This window comes from Telmatherina bonti (assembly GCF_933228915.1).
Source record: "Telmatherina bonti genome assembly, chromosome: 10".
NCBI classification, from domain to species: domain Eukaryota; kingdom Metazoa; phylum Chordata; class Actinopteri; order Atheriniformes; family Telmatherinidae; genus Telmatherina; species Telmatherina bonti.
The window spans coordinates 27,602,621-27,627,524 of record NC_136628.1 but is presented as its reverse complement, the minus strand read 5'-3'; the positions used below and the strand labels follow the sequence as shown (position 1 = coordinate 27,627,524).

At 38.8% G+C, this 24,904-nt stretch overlaps 1 protein-coding gene across 1 annotated transcript in view; it reads left to right on the top strand.

Annotated features, from left to right (window-relative positions):
* Positions 1–24,508, top strand: part of fgf11b (fibroblast growth factor 11b) — a gene marked incomplete at both ends in the record, with an annotated part of 42,346 nt that extends 17,838 nt beyond the window's left edge. The window contains 4 exons of the mRNA XM_079248305.1: positions 8,723–8,833; positions 9,810–9,913; positions 24,079–24,277; positions 24,372–24,508. Coding sequence (XP_079104431.1) covers positions 8,723–8,833; positions 9,810–9,913; positions 24,079–24,277; positions 24,372–24,508 — 551 coding nt within the window. The remainder of the gene's footprint in view (positions 1–8,722; positions 8,834–9,809; positions 9,914–24,078; positions 24,278–24,371) is intronic.
* Positions 24,509–24,904: the final 396 nt, after the last annotated feature.

The following is a 24,904-nucleotide window of genomic DNA, read 5'->3' as shown; positions in this document are numbered from 1 at the left end:
AATGGTGATAATTGTGATTGGGAAAGATTTAATTGGTTTGTTTTCGCAGGTGTATCCATGTTTCAAAAACATGTTTAAGCAAACAACTTTGGTTGCAAAATGGAATTTGCTTGAAAAGTTTAACTACTAGTAACACACTGGTATCGGAGACATGAGATAAATATGATACTGCACATTGTACACTTTCCATCTCTATGTATTTAGTGAGTTTTGAGTTTTTGAAACAGAACTACCCAAGAAAATGAGTACCCCTAAATTTTACTTGGATGTTTGTCCCCACTGCAATACACTCTATATACTCTGCTTCAATATTAAATATCTTCATAAAGCTTTGTTATTTGAATACAAGCATTCCCTAACATACCAAGATCACCACACATGACCTTTGAGTCAGTTATCGTTTTCTCCGGTTCCGCCTGCGATGCAGCAGAGGCTGTGTGCATGTCTTCATGATGCAAACGCACGATTTTTGCTCATGTAAACAACTTTGTGTGCCTCGCTAATCCAACCAGAGGTAGACTGCTGTCACAGTGCGTCACTATCTGTCAGTGTGCTCCTCTAGGGCTTATAATGGGGAAAACGTAGACTCGCCTAATAATGTCTACACTCTCTACTTTGGCTTGGACGCCAGCCATTGAATTTTTTAAGGGTTTTACACCATTTTTAACTCATTTCAAATGAGCTTTTTTCATACGGTGCCAGTTCACAATTAATCAATCTTAAGGCACTTTTAAAGATACAGTCAAATTCCTTGCATCAATTTATGACTTAATTAAAGAAATATGTCATCCACATTAGTCCAGTTCATAATTATTATGTACATAAAAGCCTCATTGTAAAATAATTGACAAGCTAAGGTAACCAATGGATTGTATATGTCTTTCATCCTTACCATGGGTTGGCTGCTAACAGTAAAAAGGGAAAGTTCCTTTTTAACAGGAAAGAAATCCTGACCTGGTAAAGGTGGCCTACAGGACAGAGGGCTCAATAAAGACCACCTAAGCTAGGGATACTTGCTGGGAAAGAGAAGCATTGTTACAATAATGACAACAGTTGTATTCATATATGAAAAGTAAAGGATAAACACAGAAAAGTATAGGTAGTAGTTCAGTGCATCATTCCTCGGCATTCTAAACCTGTGGTATCATATATGCAAGGGGTGATGAAGGGCCACCCAACCCAACACCCAACATCCAGCCATACTGGAAGCTTCAGAAGATGTCTGCAATATCCACACCAGAAAAAGGGGCCTAACAACTGAAGTCTCTGCCTCCTTTTCTACTTTAAGTCCAAAAAAACCATGAGTACAGTGAAAATATGGAAAGAAAGAAAATATGGAAAGAAATCTTTAAGCTACATTGAAGTCTGATCATGAGGAGCTTTGTAGGTGTATCATTTTATAATCTGTTCAGGATTTAGCAGGGAGACAATTAGGATAAGCTAAAGTTGGAGAAATATGATTTCTCCTGCTGATACTAAAATAAAAAGTCCTCAGAACCCTCGCTGTAGGAGGCTTTTCAAAGCAATTTTGGTAACGCCCAATAAAACATAATTTCAGTAGTCCAATCCTAACATAACAAATGCATGTGTAACTCTCAGCCTCTGTGATTACTGGTGAGATCTATAGGCTGTTCTGAATTGTGAATCATTCAATCAATAAAGCGTGCTCATTGAAAAACTTGCAAAATAGACATTTTAACCTCAAAGTCATCTTCCGTTATGGAACAAGATCTCTGTTTTTTTGTTTAAACATTTAGTTTCGTTAATAAAATGAATGGAAACTAAGTGATCACAAATAGTAACTTGCCCTAATCTAATCTGGCAAATAATAATATTAATAATAAAAATAAGAAGACGAAAAAGGAGGCTGTTTGAAACGTTCATGCATTATCCTAGCTGCTCAATCCAATGAAGGGTCGCGCGGAAGCTGGAGCCTATCCCAGCAGTCTTTGGGCGAAAGGCAGGGTACAACCTGGACAGCTCGCCAGTCCATCGCAGGGCCACACAGAGACAAACAACCACTCATGCTCACAGTGATCGGGAGGAAGCCGGAGTACCCAGAGAGGACCTACGCATTCACGGGGAGAACATGCAAACTCCACACAGAAAGGTCACTGCTCAAACCTCGCCCCAGCCAAGCATCGAACCAGCGACCTTCTTGCTGTGAGGCCGCAGTCCTAACCACTGAAACAAAATTATGAAAAACCTCGAAATCACAGAAATACAGCTAAATATCCTCATATGACCAAATTGGAATTAAAACATTAAAACACAAATAATTAAATAAAAAAGCTACCTTGGTTTCTACAGTTAATTTCAAACCATTATGCACTATACTTACCAGTTCTGGGTTATGCTTACTCAAATCTTGTTCCAGTTTTTTAGTCCAGTTGTAGTGTTCCTATTGTGCTTCCAGACAAAAGTGACATTACATAAACGAACTGGAGTTTAGCAGCTTAATGCATTTCAGTTAATCCCAATATGTAGATAGAGATGTACTCTATCAACCAAATCAATACAGAAACATTAATCTAGCAAAAAAAAACTTCCTGAGCAGTGTGGTTGAGATGGAGACTGAAATACAAGTTAATGGCTTAAATTTTGCCTTTATTCTCACACTTGGTTGACTTGTTTTTTTTACTTTAGTTTTCTCATGCTGGAGAAATTGATGAAAATGTTGGCTGTTTCATAAATTAGGAGCCACGGCTGTAAAGCTCTGCAGCCTCTACTTTTCTACTTTTGCCTGCATGTAGGCTTGTCCAAGAATACCTGATTCAGAATTCAGTGCTCTGGATAGAGTTTGAGACTATAAAAGTTCAGAAAGGAAAAGTCTTTAAAACAGTAATAAATTTTTAAATTGGATCATGTAATGGACTGTCAGCCAGTGTAGAGAAGCAGTGCAGGTGTGGTGTGATCATGCTGCTTCTTTCCAGTCAAAAGGCAGGCTGCTGCGTTGTGTACAGCTTGCTGGAAATGACGTGATGACTGATCAACACCAACATATCAAGGATAAAAATTCTCTAAATGAGAAGTAAAAAGGAAAAAGCATTACATTAAAACTAAGTATTGAGTAAATGTGGCTGTCAAATTTAAAGGAAAAATCAAAGATCACACCAAGATTTCTTACAACTGGGTGATTATGACAATGTAATGGGGCAATGGCACTGCCATAACCATCAGAGCCATGCTAAAGACTTAAAATGATTCAGACTTTGCATGCGTGTGTTAGTGTGTGTGTTTGTGTGTGTGTGTGTGTGTCAAAGCAAAGGATTGCACAATACAATAAGCTGCATGAATGCAAACATACATATCAACATGCAATAAAATCTTTTTATTTTTAATAAAAGCAATATGTTTGTTTTTACAGTTCTTATTTGCGTAGTTTATTCCCATATTAGTAAGTTTTAATCTATTTATATTAAAGAAATTTCTTTATAAATATATTTTGTTGTTTCTACATTTTGTATGGTTACCTTTTTCCATTCTTTTTTTATATTTCATTCACTTATTATTTCTTCTATTCCTGCTGCAACAAACCACATAAGAATATTGTGCACATTAGAATGACAGGACATCTTGCCTAACAACACAGTGCTAAAATAAAGAAATAAATACATTAAAAATAAAAAAAGCACACTGGCTCCTTTACAGTGTGTATTTAATACACAGCATAACTGCAAAATAATAAGAGCTGTATGTGGACATGTAAAGATACAAACAAAATTACAACAATGAAAAAACCACAGGTTAGATGTTTTGTGAATATCTATGCAGGAGAGACTGTAACACTGTAAAGCCTGTGGGCTCATGTCCAGTATTGCAAATTTGCATCAGGAAACTTTAGACCTTTGTTTATTTTAATATCATGTAGTTATTCTATTTTATATTTATTTCCTTTCATTTAATCATTCATTCATTTTCCAAACCGCTTATTCCAATTCAGGGTCGCGGGGAAGCTGGAGCCCATCCCAGCCGGCCCTGGGCGACAGGCAGGGTACACCCTGGACAGCTCGCCAGTCCATCGCAGGGCCACACAGAGAGACGAACAACCACACTCACGCTCACACTCACTCCTAGGGGCAATTTAGAGTAACCAATTAACCTATCATGCATGTCTTTGGATGGTGGGAGGAAGCCGGAGTACCCGGAGAGAACCCACACATACACGGGGAGAACATGCAAACTCCACACAGAAAGGCCACTGACCAAACCAGCCATGGATCGAACCAGTGACCTTCTTGCTGTGAGGCCACAGTGCTAACCACTGCGCCACCGTGCAGCCCTCATTTAATCAGATTTATTTATTTATTTATTTATTTATGTACTTTTAATGACTATATAATCATTCTTCTTTTTTTTTTTTAAATCAATTTATTTAGACTTAAATTGAACTGCAATGGACTGGCAAACTTATTATGGAATTATTATTTAAATAAATTCATGCTGTGTTGTGTTTTTCTTGTTTTATCAAGGTTAGCCAGGAGCTACACTCTTTTCTCAGTTGGTAACTAAATGTAAAAACTGATCTTAGACTGCACTTTGACTTCTTACCCGTTTTACTTCTGGCCAATAATCCAGCATCTCGCTAAGAAAAACCTCTTTGCTTGTGAAATTCTAAAACCTGCTCATCAGTTCAAAGCTGTGGTCAGCGAATATTGATATATATTTTTTATTGCTTAATCTGCTGTATTTTTCTCTCATTAATAATTGAATGTCTCTTTTCCTCACACATGTACATTGACTTAAAGGGCAAAATAATGAACATATGTAAAGTTTTTGCTGGAAGTGAGCTTTTGTTTTGTTGGATCAGAGGTAACTTTGTTTGAGATCAGGAGTCACATCCTGTTAATTGACACACTACTTTAGTGCTCCTTATGGTCGAGCACTGGAATTTTGATTGCAGCCACATTGCACAAACTGTATATTGAATTTTCACCTTTACTAAATGTAATTCAACAGTGAAAGCAAGCAGCCATCCCTCTTAATGAAATGACACTGTCATCTCAGTCTGTCTGTGTCCCTGCTGTCCCTTTACTCACTCCTCTCCTCCCTGATCCTCCAATTTCCCTTTCTGTCCTACTCTCTCATCTCTCTCTTTTTGGATTTGTGGACACAAGTAATGAATGGCCCCCATGCTCTGATTGGACGATATATCGTGTCATTAGGTGGAATAATAGCCAGCCTAACTCAAAGGAAATGGAATTAGAAAAGGGAAAGAGAGAAATAGACAGTGTGAGAATAGACCCGCTGAACTGTTTTGACAAGCACCTTTGAAGGAGAACTGATGGCAAGTGCTGCAGATGCATGCATGTAAAAATGGGAGTAGGTCACAGTTTCACTGATGTTTCAACCCTGGCACATTTCCTCTGAGAGAAAGTGCTGCAGATCTCATCCTTGTCTTCCCTGCCACTCTCTGGCTCTCTGTGCTGGCCCAAGGAAGACAGGCAGATTGCGCAGTACCGTAGGTCATTCCCTGGGGAGTGTGTGTGAGAGTATGGAAGGAGTTTAGTGGAGATGGCCCACAGTTTTCCAGAGGATCCATTCTAAGCTTCTACATCAGTGTTTCATCTTCCTTATTTGAGCGACAGTGAAACAGTCTGGTCAAATCACTGACTGGACTAAATGACACTTGCATGCAGTTTGAACTCTATCAAGGGACTTGGATGCTTGCTTATCTTGCTTAACAGATTATGTTGTTCTGTTACATGACCAAATGATAATCTGCAGGGATTTTCTCCGTCTCTCCACCCTCTCTTCCAACACCCACCATGCATGTAAATGCATTTTATTCTTAGAAAGTCAAAAGAAATTCACTGATTTGAGTTTTTGGTTTATGCACAACAAACCCAGAGTATTGCATTTGGACACCGTCATCTGTCTACATAACCAGAAGTGACCTGATTTGGTCAAGACAGTGAAGCTACAAAGACACCATAATAACATGTGGAAACTTTAACTCACTGTCTGTAAGAGCCTGCATCCAAAAGCTTAAGTACTGCACGAACAGGAACTCCTATCATTTATGCAAACAGTGTAAGTAGACGCATTTGACATTTTAAGTCTACACTTGGACTAAGTGTCTGATCTGTTACATATTCTTTGCATTAAATGTGTCAGACTGAAACGACAGCTTGCACATCCTTTGATGAACTAGTTTATTAACCTTAACCCTCTCCAGCAAAAAGTTTTACATATTTGTTTCCTTTCACAAAAATATACATCATTAAATGTCTGTACAATCATTAATAGAAATGTGTGGAGTATTTATAGGTCTAGATGAATAGATGACTTCACAGTTTATTACAGTAATGTTAAAGACAAAAATGAACCTAAATGATCTTGAAAAAGTTCACAGGTACGTTACTTTTTTTTTCTCTAAGTAAATTTAGGAAAATAAGTATATGCGGCTGTTTCATGTGTGTGCTTGTGTGTGAAGCAAGACTGAAATAAATCACAAAAGCTGATAATATACAATTTTATTGTTAAAGAAGAAAAAATATTGTTGAGCCTAGTGCTTCTATTTTTAAGCCAAGCGTATCTTCCACTGTCATTTTTATTTTCTTGGAAATGCACAAAGGCATTCCCCATGTTAAAGGATGGAAACCCTCCAACCCACACATGAATAAATTACTGCTACATTTCTGGCCTCTCTGTGCTGACTGGAATCTTTTAATCTTTTATAAATCACCTATTTAGATAGCTTTTTATCAGATAATACTTTTCACAGTAAAACTGGTCATCTTGATATTATGTGTGCTCATTACACATTATATTGTTAAATCCTGAGTAAAAAAAAAAACACCAGTTTTCACCTTAATTTGTATGCAAATTATTTAGATGACTAACTGATGTTACAGAGACTTCTCTTTATACGCCTCATAGACATGGCTCTGAAAGGGAACGTGCAACAAACCAACATCAAACCACCATCAAAACAAACCCCCTCTGTTAAAAATAACATGTAAGTGTCTTTGAAAGTATCAAAAGTGTTTTACCCCCACATTATTTTCTTGCATGAAAAGTCAGGGAAGGTAATAAATCCAACTAAAGTATACTTGTGTACTAATGACATAGGGATTTATACAGTGACGCTGTCTTCTAAATCCAACTCCAAATCTGAGACCATGGTCCTCAGCTGGAATAGGGTGGTTTGCCCTCTCCGGGTCAGGAATTAGGTCCTGCCTCAAGTGGAGGAGTTTAAATATCTCGGGGTCTTGTTCATGAGTGAGGGAAGGATGGAGCGCGAGATCGACAGACGGATCGGTGCGGCGTCTGCAGTAATGCGGACTCTGCGCCAGTCTGTCGTGGTGAAGAATTAGCTGAGCCAGAAGGCGAAGCTCTCGATTTACCAGTCGATCTACGTTCCTACCCTATGGTCATGAGCTGTGGGTCGTGACCTAAAGAATGAAATCACGTATACAGGCGGCTGAAATGAGTTTCCTCCGCAGGGTGGCCGGGCTCTCCCTTAGAGATAGGGTGAGGAGCTCGGTCATCCGGGAGGGGCTCAGAGTAGAGCCGCTGCTCCTCCGCATCGAGAGGAACCAGTTGAGGTGGCTCGGGCATCTTGTTAGGATGCCTCCTGGACGCCTCCCTGGTGAGGTGTTCCAGGCATGTCCCTCTGGGAGGAGACCCCGGGGAAGACCCAGGACACGCTGGAGGGATTATATCTCTCGGCTGGCCTGGGAACGGCCTTGGCAAATGTGGCTGGGGAGAGGGAAGTCTGGGCTTCCCTGCTTAGGCTGCTGCCCCCGCGACCCGACCCCGGATAAGCGGCACTGTTTTCTATTGGTAGACAGAAATTAAATTCTATAATACACATTTTTCTCTTATTCTCCTGGGATTTGAGTAAACACATCCTGTACATTGTGCAGTTTCACTATTTCTAACAAACAAACTCACCAATAAATCTTGTATGGATTATAAAATTGATATTCAGAGTAGAAATATGCTCATGGGACAGTCTATTTGCTGCCTCAAAACAAGACTCAAAACAAGTTGGTTAAATGGCCCAAATGTTTTAATACTGTCAAGCCATGCTGCTGTAGTACATGCACACAGGGGGTTTGGGAATGGTATTGTTGAAAAGAACAAGGCTTTATGTGACAGAGGAGTCTAGGTGGCAACAGATGTTGCTCCAAAATTTTTCCTTTGCTATGTGGGCCAGTTTCGTTCAGTTCAGTCTTAAATTAGCTCGGGGTCAGGAAAGGTGAGGACATTTCTGCATCTTGCTTTAGGATGTGCGTCTTGGTACATGCCACAGAAAAGTTTCAGACTGGATCTTTTTTTGATGCACTGACATAAGTTATCTGACAGCGGCTTTTTAAGATGTTCTGCTGAGAGCATGCAGTCATTTCCATATGCAGAACCACCCAGTGAGCCAAAGATCATAAACATTCAAAAGTCTGCATAACTTAGTATCTGGTGTGCAGCATCTGGAATCCTCTGGCATTTCTCCAGTCTACATCATGCAATATAATGTATGCTGTGCTTAGATAATTAAATCTGCTTTAATTTAAGTTTTGTTTTGTTTTTTTTATCATTAAATTGTTCAAACCCCCCACCTGTGTCTCCACAATACCGTCTATGCTCTTCACTAATAAATTAAACATATGCCCTTTTCAAATTGTATAATTCAGATTACACAACTCCTTTTGCATCAGCAAATGTCTAAGATCATGTTGGTTTTCTGCCTGATCCCCCACCCCCCTACCCCCTCATGCAGAGCCCCAGCTGAAAGGCATCGTTACCCGGCTGTACAGCCAGCATGGATTCTACCTGCAGATGCAACCTGATGGCAGCGTTGGTAGTACAAAGGATGAAAGCAGCTCATTTTGTGAGTGTGTTTGACTTGATTTTTCACCTGCATTATTCTTTATTTGACCCTGTTTGTTCACTTTGAACAGATTGAGCACAGATATTGAATGGACAAAAATCAAAAGTGGGTGACATCTGCACTGTTCACCAGCATATAAATAATGAACTGAACTATTCACACTGTCATGTGGAATCAAATGTCCAATTCTGGGAGATAATGTTGCATCTTGTGCATGGAACTAAACAGAGTCATGGTAGTCTGAGTTAGAGGGCCTGAGGCTGACAAATTCAGGAAAAAGTTAGGATTTCATCAGCTCACCTGTCAAATTTGTCTTAATTTGCACTGTTATTTTTATGTTTGAGTAGGAAGGACCATCATGCCCAACTGGCTGTCAAACTTTAGTGTTTCCTCACGATTACAACAATGATTAAATCACAAAATCTGACTCTAATTGAATCTGCAACTCATGTAAAAGTTATTTACTAAATCAGCACAGACAGTGGCACTGCCACTGCTGAGATGATATAAATCCAACTTGACCTTTTGCAAAGACAAAGTATTTTTTAGACGAGCCTGTCTCTATATCCAAATCAGTATCATTACTTGTGCTGCTAGCAAAGCATTTCTAATGTTTTTAATTCAGATAACAACAGTTTAATCAACCTAAATATTGCATTCGTCCAAATTTACTGTTCTTGCTGTAACCTGCAGCCGAAATGACAGAACATCTCAGTTATTACCCACATTTAGAGCAAAGCACACTGAAGGTGACATGGTGTAGTGTTTCCACAAACATGAACTCTAAGAGGTCGTAGCATTTGGGCTAATGTGAGCCACACCGGTGACACTGAAGCCATTCAGCCTGCAACAGTAAAGCAAAATGTGTTGCTACAACATACTGCAGTTTAACTTGACAATCATCTGACTTTTTTTTCTTACTTCTCCCTCTCTTTGTCATGCTCTCTTTTCTCCCCTACTTTATTCCCTTATTTAGCGCAGTTCAACTTAATTCCCGTGGGACTGCGGATTGTGGCAATTCAAGGAACAAAAACAGGGCTGTACCTCGCCATGAATAGCGAAGGATATCTTTATACCTCGGTAAGCACCCCCTACAGATCAGTCTAATATAGAAAAGAAATCACATTAGCTCACATATTTATTCCAAAAATGTCAGGAAAGAAAAGCATAGATATGTTTGTTCTTGCTTTTGATTATATCATTAAAACCATCATCAGATTTAACAAATTGATTGTCTTGTCTGAATGTCATGTTCTTGCTGTAAAAGCTTGGATGTTATGACTGATGTGAACTATACATTCTTCTAGACAAAGCAATCCCCAAATGTTGTTTGCATGAGGAACTTTTACAATAGGCAGGTGGTTTAAATATTGTGTCAGATACTGTAAGTGTGATTCATGTTTATCACTGTACTTGCTCTCACATATTTCTTAAAAAGAAGTCATTGCCTGTCCATGTCACTAACACAGCATTAAAGAGTGACAACACCAATCTAGGCTTTATCATGTGCTGTCACTTTGGATTTAGAGGTTCAGCCGACTGCCAGTTAGACTTCAGTTTAATGTCTCTTCTTTGAGGATAATGTGAATGATATGGATGAAGTATTACTGGTTTTGGAGTAGTTATGCCGCCTGTATATATGTATATGCAAAGTGTGCATAATTTAGGAGAAACATAAAGAATTTTAGGGACTAAGACAAAAAAAAAAAAAAAAAGCATGTAGTCAAGGCAGTACCTTGACCAGTTATTGAGACCATTTTAGGCCAAAACACTTAACATCACGCAATAAGTATACGGAGCAGATTTTGACAACTGGTGAATCAGGATGGATGGTTCCGGGTGGGAGACTTCCGGGTTAGCGTGCAACCAACATGGACGTTTAGCCAGAGGCTCCGATAGTGATTGCATAAAAACCCCCCAAATTCAAGACAAAACGGGACTATTTTACAAGCTATATTGGAATGATAGGGGGTACAAAGACTAGAAGTCAATCAAAGCGTAAAAAACGACAAGAAGGGAAGAAAATGGAAGAAGCGCAACACCACGAGGAAAATGTTAGCGTGGTGCTACAAGCTATCCAAACGGAATTGCGTGAATTCCGCAATGAAAACAAAGAAGACCTTCAAAAAATTAAGCAGGAAATCAAAGAAGACTTGAGAGCTGAGTTGAAAGAAATAAAGAAGGAAATCTATCAAACGATATCTGCAAACTCTGAAAAAATCAACACACTCGAAAACAAGCTAACGGAGGCTGAAGCACGGATAACTGAGACAGAAATATTGACCATAGCCATGAAGGATGCCCTCCTCAAAGTTATGGAAAACCACAAAGTTGTACAAGGAAAGCTGACGGATCTGGAAGGGAGATCTAGGAGGAACAATATCCGCTTGTACGGGATTCCTGAGGGAAAGGAGGGTGACTCGGTGCTACAGTTTGTGGACAAGATGCTAAAGACGGCACTTTCGCTTCCTGCAGACATGAGCTTGCACATCCAGCGAGCCCATAGAGCATTAACACAAAAACCGGGTCCAAATGCTCCATCGAGATCAATAATAATAAGCTTTCAGGATTACGTTACTAAAGAGAGTATACTGAAAAAGGCATGGGCAGGCAAAGTAATGTATGATGATCGGCGCTTATTTTTTGACCATGACTATGCTACAGAAGTGGTGCAGAAGCGCAGGGAATATGTAACCATTAAGCGTGCTCTAAAGGAGAAAGATGTCCGGTTTCAAACACCGTTGGATAAAATACGCATTCATTGGGACTCGGGTGTGCGTACATATGGCAGCGCAAGGGAGGCTGCCTTGGAGATGAGGCGGAGAGGATTCTCGGTGCCGCTGCCAAACTCTAACCCGGCGGAGATGAACAGGGAGCTGGAGAGTCTATTCCAGACAACGGCACGACAAAGCACTTAGGATTAACGGGACGAATGAAAAGGAGTATGCCAACCAAGACGTGGAAGACGAAAGCTACCTTTATTTGACATTTTGTTGTAAAGAAGGTCAGGAAAAGTACGGAGAACTTTTGATGTAAGCAACGGACTTCTTCTGTATCATAAAGTATGCTATCGGGCAACGTTGGACTCTTGAATGTGTGAAACTGCGTGTCTCACCTTCAGAGAGGAGCCCTCTACGAAGAGAAAAACTCCTCAGCCTGCCAACGGGGACTCGGGGTGCCAAGGACTTGCCCCAGACTGGAAGTCAGGTTTTCGTTTTTGCTTTATGTTTTATTTTACTACTCTGTTGCAATATAGTTGGCCATATGTTCAGGCCCGGTTCTTATCTTGTCTGGGAGATTTAAATACATACTTAAATCGCCTTTATGCCGTATAATAATATAAAGTTTGTGTCACTAAATGTAAATGGGCTAAATAATCCAGTTAAAAGAAGTAAGGTTATGACTAAGTTGAAAAAAGAAAAAGCCCAGGTAACTTTTTTGCAAGAGACCCACTTATCTTCACAAGAACACGAAAAATTGAAAAAATTAGGTTATAGAAACACATACTATAGTTCTTACAGAGAAAGTCCAAAAAGGGGAGTAGCAATTGTTATAGCAAATATGGTCCAATTCGAATGTTATAAAGAGGTGACAGATAATGAGGGCAGATATGTGTTAATTAAAGGAAAACTGGAAAACAAACTTGTTACCTTGGTTAACATATATGCTCCCCCTCAGAGTAAGAAGAATTTTTATAAAGAGGTGTTTAACATAGTTACTCAGGAATCTGAGGGCCTCTTGATTTGTGGAGGAGATTTCAACGTTGTGCTGAACCAGAACATGGATACAACTAGCACCAAAAATGGCAATAAACGTATAACTAGATTAATGAATACACTAATAAATGAAGTTGGATTGGTAGATATATGGAGAGAGCTTTACCCTCAAGGGAAGGACTACACGCATTATTCTGTCCCTCATGCTGTCTATTCTAGAATTGATTATTTCCTAATTAATATTGAAGAAATTCATAATGTTACAGAATGTAAGATTGATGTTTCAGATGTTTCGGACCACAACATGATTAGTCTTAAAATTAACCTGGACGCTAGGAAATTGAACACTGCATGGAGACTTAACTTGAGTATATTAAATAGAGAAGACAACATTAAACAAATTAAAGACGAAATTAAAAGGTATGTCGAAGAAAATGATACAGGAGATGTGAATCCTGCTATCCTCTGGGATGCATTGAAGGCTGTTTTGAGAGGTAAATTAATAGCTCACACAACTGCACAAAAACGCGCCAGGATGGCTGTGTATAAAAATTCAATTGAAAAACTTAAATGCCTGGAGGAAGAACACAAACAAACTGGAAATGAGTCAATATTAAAACAAATGGTTGAAACTAGACAGAAAATTGACGAAATTCTTCGAGGAGAAATTGAGAAAAAAGCAAGATTCCTAAAACAAAATTATTATGAAGCAGGACCCAAAGCAACTAAAATTTTGGCAAGGCGACTGCATAAACAACAAGAATCAGTGACTATTAAAAAAATTAGAGATGCAGTCAGTAACCAGTTGTACTGCAAACCAGACCGAATAGAGAAAGAGTTTGAAAAATACTATACAAAATTGTACTCTCAACCTTCAGCTGCAAATAGGGACATAATCAGACAATTTCTCAATTCACTTGACCTACCTTCTATTGGGGAAGCTCAAAATAAACTAATTATGTCGCAGATCACAGATAAAGAACTTGAAGCGGCAATCAGTAAACAAAAATCAAATAAATCCCCAGGCAGTGATGGATTTCAGTCTGAATTCTATAAAGTTTTTAAGGAGGAGCTCAAACCCTTACTTTTGTCATGTTTTAACTGGACCCTAAAACAAGGAATGGCCCCTCCGTCATGGAGGGAGTCAATTATCACATTATTACCCAAAGAAGGAAGAGATAAAGAAGAATGTAAAAATTATAGACCTATATCCCTTCTAAATGTGGACTATAAAATATATACCTCAATTATATGTAAAAGATTTGAGACATTTTGGCCAGATTTAATTGAGGTCGATCAGACTGGTTTCATTAGGGGGCGCCAAACACAAGATAACATAAGGAGAGTACTTCATGTTATTGATAATGCTAAACATACAGGTATTAGTACAGTAATAGTTAGTTTGGATCAAGAAAAAGCATTTGACAGTGTGAGCTGGGTGTATTTATATGAAGTGTTGGCACGCTTTGGATTCAAGGATGATTCAATTCAATGTATAAGGACGCTATATCATGAGCCTACAGCCAGAATCAAAGTTAATGGCAGTTTAACTAATAGAATCTCCCTCGAAAGAGGGAATAGGCAGGGTTGTGTGCTCTCCCCTTTGCTCTTTGCATTGTATGTTGAGCCACTTGCACAAGCGGTAAGGGAAAGTCCGATCCTACAGGGAGTTACGGTAGCAGGGGAACAACATCGTATAGGACTCTTTGCGGATGATGTTATTATCTTTCTCCAAGATCCAGAGTCCTGTCTTCCAAATCTAATGAGTTTATTTCATGCATATGAACATTACTCTGGCTACAAAATAAATATAAGTAAGACACAAATCTTGTCGTTCAACTACTTGCCCTCTCAGGAAATTAGAGACAAATATAAAATAAAGTGGAATTCCAAATCTATTAAATATTTAGGTATAAACTTAACTGACTCAATTCCAACCATGTATGACTTAAATTATAATAAAGCAGAAGAGGACATTAAAAAAGACTTTAATAAATGGTCAACATTGCCACTAGATTTTAGTTCCCGAATACAAATAATTAAAATGAATGTTCTCCCCAGATTGTTATATTTGTTTCAGTCCCTTCCGCTTTCTGTCCCTCAAAGTAAATTCAAAACATGGGACAGAATGATTTCGAGATTTATATGGAATGGAAAAAAGCCACGAACAAAATATAGCATTTTACAACTCCCAAAAAACAAAGGGGGAACGGCCCTACCCAACTTAAAAGAGTATTTTTTAGCAGCTCAACTGAGACCACTTGTTTGCTGGTGTAGACCGGACTATGAATCTAGATGGAAAGATATTGAAAAAGAAGTTTCAGGCTATAAAATTCAAATATTTTTATCTGATAAACTGCTCATGACATCTCTTAAAAGTAAAATGAATCCAATTGTAAAATTCACACTTGAAACGTGGCACTCTGTTATAGAAAAATATAAATTAAAAGAGCAGGTTCTTTTACTGAAATGGTATAGATTTGATACTAAATTCAAACCAGGACAACTTGATGAAGCATTTCAACAATGGGAAATAAAGGGAATTACGGCAGTCTTTACTCTGTTGAAAGAGGGCAAGTTCATGAGCTTTCAAGAACTTAAAACAAAGTACAATTTAGATAAGAAAGACTTTTTTAGATACTTACAAGTCAGAGATTACTATATGAAAGAAGTTAAACCAAAACTTATAGACACTATGCATATTATTATAAGGGTAATGATAGATTCATATTTGCAAAAAAAATTAAAAGCCATCTCAGCCCTTTATAACTCCTTGAGGGAAAGCAGGCAGGAAACGACAATGTATCTTAAAAAAAAATGGGAAACAGAATTGGAAGTTGAAATAACAGAGGACGAATGGTTCCAAATGTGTGAAATTCAGCACAGTACTACAAATTCATTGATATGGAGGGAATTCTGCTGGAAGAATTTGACACGATTTTTTATTACTCCTAAAATCAAAAGCAGACAGACACATACTCCACAAGAGTGTTGGAGGTTGTGCGGAGAAATTGAGGCTAGTCACGCACATATCTTTTGGAGTTGCACTAAAATCACTAGATATTGGGAAGAGTTAGGAACAGCTCTGACAAAAATTTTGGGTTACAGCATTCCAAATACTTGTCTTGTGTTGTACCTTGGTAACATAGTACATTTTGTTAAGAAGGAAGACATGTTTATTACGAAGGTGGTCTTGGCGGCAAGCAAGAAGGCAATAACAAAAAGATGGCTGAAGCCTGATCCTCCTGTCCAGGAAGACTGGATCAAGATTGTGGAAGGAATATCGATAATGGAAAAAATGACACATAATCTTCGATTGAAAGGATCTAAATACGACAAGCAGTGGGAAAAATGGATCTCATTTGTAAGTGACACACAAGACGTAGTAAACTACTAAATGGAAATATCGGTGTAATGTGAAAGATAACAAAAATACCCAGACAGATGCTCTATTGTTGTCAATTGTGTTTTTGCAAGTTTCTATTTCGTTATTTAATTTCTTGTATGAGGTTTTTTTTTTCTTGTGATTTTTGTTGTTTGTGTGTTTGCATAAAAACCAATAAAAAACAAAGTTGGAAAAAAAGGACGGATGGTTCCATCAGCACCCTGGATAGCAATGTTATCAGTATGTTGTCCAACATTTCTCATGATGACACTGATACAAGTGATTTGCATCAACTTCACTAAACCATGGAGACATGGATGATGATGTATGGTGATTAGAAAATGTTGACAATGTACACTCTACATGCAGCCACAGTTTGATTTCCATTTCTGCAAAAGTGTTTTAAATGTGTCAGCGTCTGTGCATGTGGGCGTTAAACCTCCAATTATGGCATGAATCTACACCATTTCCTATAATCTTCAGAGTATCTGATTAGCATGTGTTAGATGTTGGTGCCTGGTTTGTGTGAAAAGAAAAAAGCAGGGATTTCCTCTGAAACAGTCAATATCTGTACTGTATCCCACATTGACCACTTTATATGAAATTCCCCCATATCTCTCTCTCTCTCTCTCTCTCTCTCTCTCTCTCTCTTTTCTCTCTCTCATACACACACAGAGACACAGAGTTAGAACAATGGATTTATACATGCTGAACAACAGCCATCTTCTTTTGAATTATTCATGTTTGTTTTCATAATGTTTTAATATTCTATTTGTTGCAACTAATATACAGATTTTTCTGATCTGAATAACGGCCAGACATTAGATGAAAGTGGCACGGATGAGCTTGTAATAGTCACCATCTAGATCAGGGGCATGAAGGCAACTCTCGTCCTTGAGTGCCACAGTTCAACAAATGTTAGGAGTTTCCCTGCTCCAATACGCCTGATTCATATCAATGGCTAATTAGCAGACTTGTGCAGAGTTTGATGTCAAGCTCTGCACAAGTCTGCTAATTCAGTCTGATGTGTGCCAGGTGTGTTGCAGCAGAGAAACTCCTAACATTTGCAGGACTGTGGCACTCGAGGACCGGAGTTGCCTGCCCCTGATCTAGGGTTTAGTTGTTTCTTCATACTGGTGTTAATCTTGTTTGAATTTCCGTTTTAGTCTCACTGTGTTTTTTTGTTTTTTTGTTTGGTTTTTTTTGTTTTTTTTTACAATGTTTCTTTTGCCACATTGATTGATTGACTTGGTTCATTTATCTGTTTATCAAAGTGGTGTTGGTGTCTTGGTACCATGTTTAGAGTTTGTCTAATTCCATGTATTATTTCTTATTTCTTGGTTTTATTTTACTTATTTCCCCACACTTCTCTTGGAACTTTGTCATCCCCTCAGAATTTATTCCTCTTGGTTCTTATTTATTCTTTCTAAAATCCTCTTCAGTGCTACAGTATTCCTGAGCACTTTGTTACTCTTGATATTGCTCGGATTTTGTTCAAGACACGTCCAGGCTTTGTGACAGTTTTGGATCTTGTGCTTTGTGGAGTATCTGCTTTTGCAGTGCATTTGTTTTTTCTTTTACAAAAATACAAGTTATTTGCTTCTTTTATCTTGACCCTCATGAATCCTCCATTTGGATCCCCCTTTCATCTCTAACAGACAAAGTAATTCTTGCCTTTTATTGATGGTTAATTTATTGTTTAACTTGCTTTTCTGAATAATCAAATAGATGCGTTTTCATGCAGCCTGCCCTCAATTATATGTGTTGCTCAGAATGGCTCTTGCAAACGATCAAATCAATTGATTCGGTCAGTAAGGTATTAGGCCATCCCTGCCTCGGTACCTTTAGTGGACAATAATAAATGTCCTGTTTCACTCCCATGTTATAATCTGTGTGCTCTGAAAAACTCCTCATGAACAGAGAGACTTTAAGTATTACTGAAAGTACTTAAAGTAAATTACTTAAAGTATTACTTAAGAGGGACTTAGAAGAGGTTTTGTGTTGACAGAGATTAGTGTGACCATTGACAAGTCAGTGTTCAGTTGCTGTTTCTATTATGTGCGGTTTAAAGGAGAACTCCAATCCAGACACACATGGAAAAGCAGGTACAAGAAACAATAAGCCAGCTTTAATGGGAAGTTGATGCAACTTACAGTAATCCAAATGAACCCAATCTCTGAGTAAGCTTTAGGAAAAGTCCAAAATGTAAAAGATGGGACAAGAAAAACTAATCCAACCTCTCAGGTTAAAGAAGAGAAGTACAACAGGCTAAAACACCATGGTGAATGGGAGCAAGGAATTAGACAAAGACAAAGGTGGAGAGTAGAAGCCACTAAGAGGCAAAAGTGATTATGAGTAAACAAGCAAAGTCACGTGATGAGAGGAAATGGGAAATCAGGAGAGCATAGAAAATAATTTAAAAAAATCTTGAAAGACACAGATGCAAAAAATTAAAGATAAATAAATTATTATTTTGTACCATTTAAAGTTTGTACATGTGCAGATACAAATTTAATCAATCACTAGTTTATCACCAATATGTTGTTCACCTTCACACTTGTGCTCCAGTTGAACTGACGAGGTAACTAAACAATAAAGTCCCAGAAGAAAGTGTGAGCATGTACATAGGAAGCCTGTGAGGTCAAAGTTTTTATGTATCTTTATCACTGCCCCAATGAAGGACTGGGGTTCAAAGCTTAAAAAAAATACCCTCAAATCTCTTAAATTGGATGACATACAACAGCCTTTAATTCATAAATGAAATGCTCAAAAGATAATAGCATTACAAATACTGTTGTGTCCTTTATGTCGTTTGGAAAGAAGAGGGGAGGAGTTAATTAGATATGTTTGAATGAAAGTTAAAGGGCTTCAGAGGTTTTTGATGCAGAAAACTGTTCTTTCCATCCTTTTCATGGGAGAATTTCATTGAGATGCAGGGCAACACCAGCTGCTGCATATTACGGCTTTCATCACAGCAGAGAGAGAGAGAAAATGTGGATATTAGAGAAGGAAGCAGAGAGAATAATTGACCTGAGAAAGACAAAAGAGACGAAGCACAGAACGGTACAGACAGAGAGAGACATTTCGCAGAGCAGCCAATTAAGAGCTTGTGGAAGTAAAAAAAAAAAAAAACTGTTTCTGATAGATTCATTATCTATCTCTATATCATTTAAGACTATTGAAAATTTGTACAGTTTGCTAAGATATAAAGTAGGTAAATGATACACAATAAGTGACTTGTTTCTAAAATTACAGTGCAGGAATTTTGGTTATGCTGCATAAATGTCAGCTACTATCAGCTTCGAACAGCAATGTATCGACAGGTGCCTTCAGCTGTCAAACAGCACTGTAGACCCACAAGTCTCTCCACATTATCATCCAGTCTGCTGTTGTCATGCAAGCATCACACTTACCATAAAACATTGAGGCAAATCATACATATGTGGTGTTGCACCGTAATAACAGCAAGTCTCATCTTCTGTCATCTCCTCTTAATAAGCACATCTGTGCTTCACTCACTTATGTAACATGGCGTGTCATTGTGCATTTACATCTAGTTGTACAACAACATCAACAGCATGCACTTCTGGTGGCTTCCCACTCTACAAACACTCACACAGCACGGGTTGTGTGCATGTGTTTGTGTAACAGAGGACTGTTGTGAATGAGCTTTACGTTTCACGTGTCATGTGAGCGGGTGGCTGCAGCGGTAATGCAGCGCAATGGGAATGTGGTGGTATTACTGCAGCTGGGCAGATTTCACAGCAACTCAAAGATTGCTCCCCGGAGCTGATGGGATGGTCAATGGATGCAGAAAGCCTGTGACCCCTGCTGTCTGCATAAGGGACTGCATATAATTGTGTATCACAACACTGAAACATGTTTTTAATTTCAGCAGTAGGAGCTACATTTTTCTGGGGCATTAGTTCTGATTTCATGCTGGTACGTGCATGATGAAATGAAAGTAAACAAGATATAGAACATTAGTCACAGTCACAACTTTCATTCCCGTTCATTATACACTAATTAGGACAAGATGTTGCTCTGATTTAGGGAACTCTGCTCCTGTAAGTGGGTATTCTGGGTACTTCAGTCGTCTATGTTTGGAGGCATGTGCACTTCCAGTGTTGTGTGGTATGGAGACCAAAGCTTCCTGAAGCAGAATAGATGTAATCAGACACAAAGGATGAAGAGGGACATAGTGTGTGTGGGCAGAGTGGGTCAGAATGACAGTCTGCATCATAAAAAGGTTTATCCTCTCTTATAGATTTTCTGCACGCATCCTACATATTACCTTTCTCGTTTGCCACCATTCAAATTCATTTTTGGCTTGAGCCGCAGTCAAGGAAATAAAGTTGCCCACTCAGATCTTTCAACAAATCGCAGCTGAAGGATTTTTTTTAAAAAAATATTATTTAGGCTAATTCTCATTTACTTAGATTAAAATATTTCCTCATCCTCCGTCTAGAAAAATATGCAAGACATTATATCCAATAATTTGTTGATGCTGGTAAATTTGGCAATTTGTATGTTGTCTTTCCTATGTCCAAAGATATTTCATCTCTCTTTAAACTGAGGGTGAGTTCTTTCATGAAACAAGTTTAAGAGAAATTATTATAAAAGGTACACAGAATGACTTGGGAGAGGGGTTATCAGAGGTTGAGCTGAAGGGTGTTTCACTTGAGTGATGGCTTCCTCTTTCAACAGCGACATGACTGTCAGATCCTGAGGTGCTTGCAACTTAAGCTCTTTTTTTGGACCAGTGTTCCTGCTTTTGGGCCAAAGATGAAAGCAAGTGTCTCCCTTTCTCTCTTTTCTTGATCTACTTTATTACTAAGCAACCTCACCGTCCTCTCAGAGTGATCCTCTGCTCTCCTTCCTGTCTCTCCTGCCTTTGTCTCCTGCACTTCCCACCCGTCTTTCTCTCTGGCTTGATTAATAATGAATGAAGCGGATCATCTATCGATCCCATCCTCTGTGTTAGCACTGCAGGAGATATCAAACCTGTTAGCGGATCTTAAAATAGCTTTGCAATGTGGGGGTAATGCTGATGTTTGTTGAGTTTTAAGGGTAGGGGGTTATTTTTAATCCGGTGGGAAGACAGTGGTAAAATTGGCCTGGAGAGGGCACAAACGCCTTCTCAGCTAAACAATGATGATTCCCTGTGTAGGTGATGATCTGTGGTAAGTGTGAAACCAGGGGTCTCCCACACCTTCGCAAACTCATTCTGGCCCTTTACTAAAGCTCGTCTTTGCCAGGCAGTGATTCTTTGGCCCTCTTCTGTCGTCCCAAGTCTTAGGGAAATTCTGCACTCAGCTATTTCTGCCCTGCTGCTCTCACTTAATCAATCCAGCAGATTGCCTTTGCTCCCTGACAGGGGAAGGACCCTGTCGAGGCCCTGATGGAGACTAAGGGAGATGTATATCTGTCGCTATTGGTTAATATCACCAGTCAACATTATGCAGGGCTCAGTAGTCTTTATGTTGGGGACAGAGAGGGAGGGGAACTACTGTTGGAACATGATCATTTACAATGACTGGCTAAAGTGCTGGATTTGATCCAAGCTTTGCTAATTTGATTTTTCTGTTCAGATTTAAGCAGTCAGAGACAACTGATGGAACATGAGAGTGGCTGTGTTTTCCAAGATTGATTTGATTTGTGTTAAACTTAATTTTTGGGTGGCAGTTTGGTGCAGTGTCAGGGCATGGATACTGTGTTAGGTGATGAATCTAAGCTAGTCACGCATGTGACCATGGACGTTGTTTCTGTGTGTCAGTCCGATTATGGACTGGGAACCTTTGAGAGTGTAAACTTCCTGTTGAACAACTGCACCTTGTACAGAATCCAGTTCCCATCATCCTGAACAGAAGAAAAAAAGGTATATAAACAATGGCTGGAAAAGAATCTAGCCAATGTAGTTTCCTGACTTTTTTTTAGTTTGTGATTGCCTAATCAAATGCCAAGATCAGTTTTTAAATAAAACAATGTGTTTTAATACAAAAGATGATTTTCTGAAATGTTTGTGACATACTTAAATTAAAACAATCACAGAAAGACACTAGAATGGCACATGTTTTCACTATGAAGTAAAACTACTATTTAAACTACTATTTAACTATATTTTTTCTGCAAGTCTGAATAAGTGCGGTTGTACATGTTGATCTGTCTTTCTTGTCCTCTCCACCCCAACCAGTCGAGGCAGATGGCTGCCCTCCCTGAGCCGGGTTCTGTCAGAGGTTTTTTCTTCCATTTAAAAGGGAGGTTTTTTTCTTCCCACTGTCGCCTCATGCATGCTCAGGATGGGGGATTGGATTGAAGTCATGATTTGATGCAATCAGTTGGTTTCTATTGTAGGCTATCTATGAATTGGCTTGAAATGATGTGTATGTAAAATGCCCTGTGACAACATTGTTGTGAAGTGGCGCGATACAAATAAAGCCAAATTGAATTAAAGTGATCAATTTAAGGGCATGAAGTGACCCAGTTACTTCTTTTAGCCCATGTTTGCCCCCTTTGGGATTGGTAGAGCTCAACAATCCTTGAAGAAGAACACTGCCATATGTGAAAGCTTACAGCCAATCATATTAGAGCTCTCACTAGCACACACAGCAAGCCAAACTTCCACGCACCAAATTCACTGCAAAATATTTGATTCGCAGTTTTACTCTCAAATACTAACAATTGCACCTGTGGTTTCACTACACAGCTAGCATTCATTTCTATGTGTCCCAATCTCCTCACAAATCTTGTGTTTAATTAGTTTAAGTTATTAAAACAACACTCCACAGCGTGCTATAAAAGTGTTGCTAGCTATTTAATATGCCAGTTACAAATTGTAATTCCTCTGGCATGCCTTCTCTTTGCAATTTTGCAAAGAGAAAGTCTTTCAGTCTGTGGTTTGTCTAGTTATGCTGCTTTTTTCCCTCCTTTTCACACTCTGCATTTTCATATCCTACCATATCTTTCCATTTTAGTCACATAAAAACTAATTCATTCATGTTCTTTCAAAGATACATAGCAAGAAACACATAACCATCATGGAGGTGCAGTGTGATTTCTTCTGTATGAAGACAATTTACATCTCTAACATTTTAAACAGTAAATGCTATGTATTCAATAAATTAATTAGTGCAAAGAAAAAACCATTATTTTCAATCCTTTTTTGAATATGATATCCCCATAATGTCTTTAACATCTTTTGAGAAAGTAAGTGAAGAGAAATTGGGTCATGATGGTAGCCAGTACAGTTATATGGATGTCTCTTCTCTTAACTAGCAATGAACGCTTCTCTAACACACACGAACGAAACGGCTCAATTCCCTCATCCACACGTCATTCAGCTCTGCAGAGGCCTGGTAACAAGACATTCAGTTGATTCAGGTGTAATGGAGAAGGGTTGCATCTAAAAGTTGTTGAATATTAGATCACAAGGACCGGACATGTGCACCCCTGACCTAAACCAAAACCCAGAGACCATAAGAATCTCACCTCGAGTGGTTTTCCAGCTCTATATTTTACTGCAAAACTTACTGGAGTTACGCTTCTATCTAACAAGCTAGACTTCCAGCTGGCCTAATGTTGACTAAGTTGAAATACTATTGCCATGTACCAGACTGATCAGGGTACTGAACGGAATTTGTTATGATTTTCTTTTTATGAAACTAAAATAAGCATGCTGTCTAATGTCAGAAATAGTAAATTTTATATACTGTATTATGTATGAATACACAATGAACCCGTAATTGTAATATGTCAGTGCTTTGGTACGTTTTTCTTTAGTCCCCATCTCTGCTTTTTTTCCTTTGATAATATGCTTAGCAGAGATATTAATATGTTTAATCTGCATCCTTTTCTTGCTTTTCTCAAAGGACCACAACATTCATGGTTTCAAATAAACACAAGTAAATATATAATTCTATCTATCGCTCCCCTCGGGAGACAATCACCTAATTAATGTACATTACTGTGAGGGCTAATGCACTGTTTTCAACTCTGTGAGTTTTCAACTCTGTTACATGCAATGGAGTTCATCTTCAAAGAGAATTTTTTGCCATTTTCTAATGAAATTTGTTCTTTTCTTTCTTTTTTTTTCTTTATGTGCTTTGTTTGCTAATACATTTCCCCTTCTCAATGTTTCCTTTCAGGAGCACTTCACTCCCGAGTGTAAGTTCAAGGAGAGTGTGTTTGAGAACTACTATGTTACATACTCATCCATGATCTACCGCCAGACCCAGTCTGGTCGTTCTTGGTATATTGGTATCAACCGTGATGGTCAGATCATGAAGGGCAACCGTGTAAAGAAGACCAAGGGAGCTGCACATTTCCTACCTAAAGTTATTGAGGGTTTGTGTCTCATTTGTGTCTGCTGTTGTTTTTTTCTCTCTTAATAATTTTATCAGTTCTTTAGTCACTAATTAACTGTTTTTGTGTCATGCAGTTGCAATGTACAAGGAACCATCGCTACACGAGCTTGCCAGCGAGCCAGTAAGTCCTCCTCGGAAGACAGTGAAGACATCAGATTCCCCAACTCTACAGAATGGACAGAAAGAAGCTCCCAAGGCTGAGGCCTCATAGCACAGGAGACTGAGGGTGGGACAAAGTGCAGCAATGACTCTCAGAACACAGTTGCCCATTATGCACTGTTGGTGGCAGAGGGAATGGCCCTCAATGGCCACCAAAGTCCATATGTGTGCTGCAAGATGCTGAGGAAAACCTGGTCAGAAGTCCATTAACAGCCAAGAAGATCCAAAAGAGGAGTCCCCCCTCACCTGAAACCCCCAAAACTCCAAGGCTTGACCCAGAACTACCCCATGTTGGTCACTCCCTCTGCCACCTGTGATTTCTTAATGCACAGGTTCCATAGTTTTCCTGCCTGACTTCAGCTTCTCTGTCTCCCTGAAAGTTTCGTTTTGTTCTCACATGCCTACCCGATGTTTGCTCTGTTGTACTAAATATTCATCACTCGCACAT